Here is a 1275-nt window from a genome sequence, read left to right on the forward strand (position 1 = left end):
TAGATAGATAGATAGATAGATAGATAGATAGATAGATAGATAGATAGATAGATAGATAGACAGAGAGCAGGACATGATGTATAAGTACGCCCAAGAAACTGGATACCCGTCCAAGTAATGCTAATGGATATGACGTGTCTTTAATAAGAACACTACCTGGATATAGTGAATCATGGAATCGTAGTCATAGTAACCATTGTACACACCCAGCACTCGTTAGGCAATCTGGAAAATGCTTCTTCTCATCTTCGACCACCATCTCTCTCGTGCTTTGTAGTCTCACCAACTTCCATTCCAAATGTCCAAACACAAGGACTTTCCTCCTCAGACTGTACTGTCTTCAGGCGTGAGAACGGTTCCCTGGATACTCCTACTCCCACTCTTGCAAACCCACCAAGCCAACCCGAGAAACGGAAACTGGAAGAAACAAAAAAGACTCATTCCATTCATTGAATCGTGGCACCACCCAGTCTCCCTCTCCAGACACCAAACACCGGACAAGCAAAATCAAGTGGGCCGCTTCGCCAAACAAAGATCGTCACCTGCATTGCCTTAGTAAGATAACAACACCACTCACCGCCAACGCCATTTCCATTCGCCGCCCCAAATCCCAAGAAAATTTCTCCTTCACCGTCGCATCCCCACCTGTCCCTTACATACGCCGTACCGCTATCGTGGTGATTGTTCCCTTCTCGGCTCGCTACACTTGCATCCAAGCAACACGTGTTCTACACATGTCTTGGGGGGAAATGCGATCGGCGCTGTGCAGCAACCCCCCCTCGTACCTGTTTGCCTCACTTTCCAGCTTATAAGCACTCACCGTAGAGCCGAATATGCGCCATTATTGCATTCGAATAAGACATCAAAAGGACAGCCAAGGGACGCATCGTGAGGCTCGGAAATCCCTACGTCGTGGCTCCTGTTGCGTGACCGTATCGTGGACCCATGAGTGTCGGGCAGAAGCAAATGCGAGGGCGCATGACCTGAATGACATCCAAGCCACACCCGTATTGCCCTCCAGTGTCTGCAACAATACGTTCAGACTCGTTACGGCACAGAAACGCGCGCTTCAGCCCGTCTGCAGGTGATACAAGGCTCGCCTCAGTCGTAGCCAGCTCTGCCTCATTACCATGACTGATCGTGTCCGATTACCACATGAGGCGGCACCATGTGTGGGCATTGGCATTGGCAGAGAAGGCCTTGGAATGGTGGTTTGGTGTCTTGAAAGGATTCCGACAGCTGACTAGTGCGAGACTCCAAACAAGGCGTCTTTCG

General features: G+C 49.7%; 1 protein-coding gene across 1 annotated transcript; it reads left to right on the plus strand.

Moving 5' to 3' along the window:
- The first annotated feature begins 61 nt into the window (after positions 1–61).
- On the plus strand, positions 62–603 carry SETTUDRAFT_169878 (uncharacterized protein). Its single transcript, XM_008024192.1, has one exon. It carries the CDS (start codon positions 299–301, stop codon positions 554–556), a length of 258 nt encoding a protein of 85 aa, XP_008022383.1. The 5' UTR covers positions 62–298; the 3' UTR covers positions 557–603.
- The last annotated feature ends 672 nt before the right edge of the window (positions 604–1275 follow it).

Source organism: Exserohilum turcica (genome assembly GCF_000359705.1).
Source record: "Exserohilum turcica Et28A unplaced genomic scaffold SETTUscaffold_117, whole genome shotgun sequence".
NCBI lineage: Eukaryota > Fungi > Ascomycota > Dothideomycetes > Pleosporales > Pleosporaceae > Exserohilum > Exserohilum turcicum.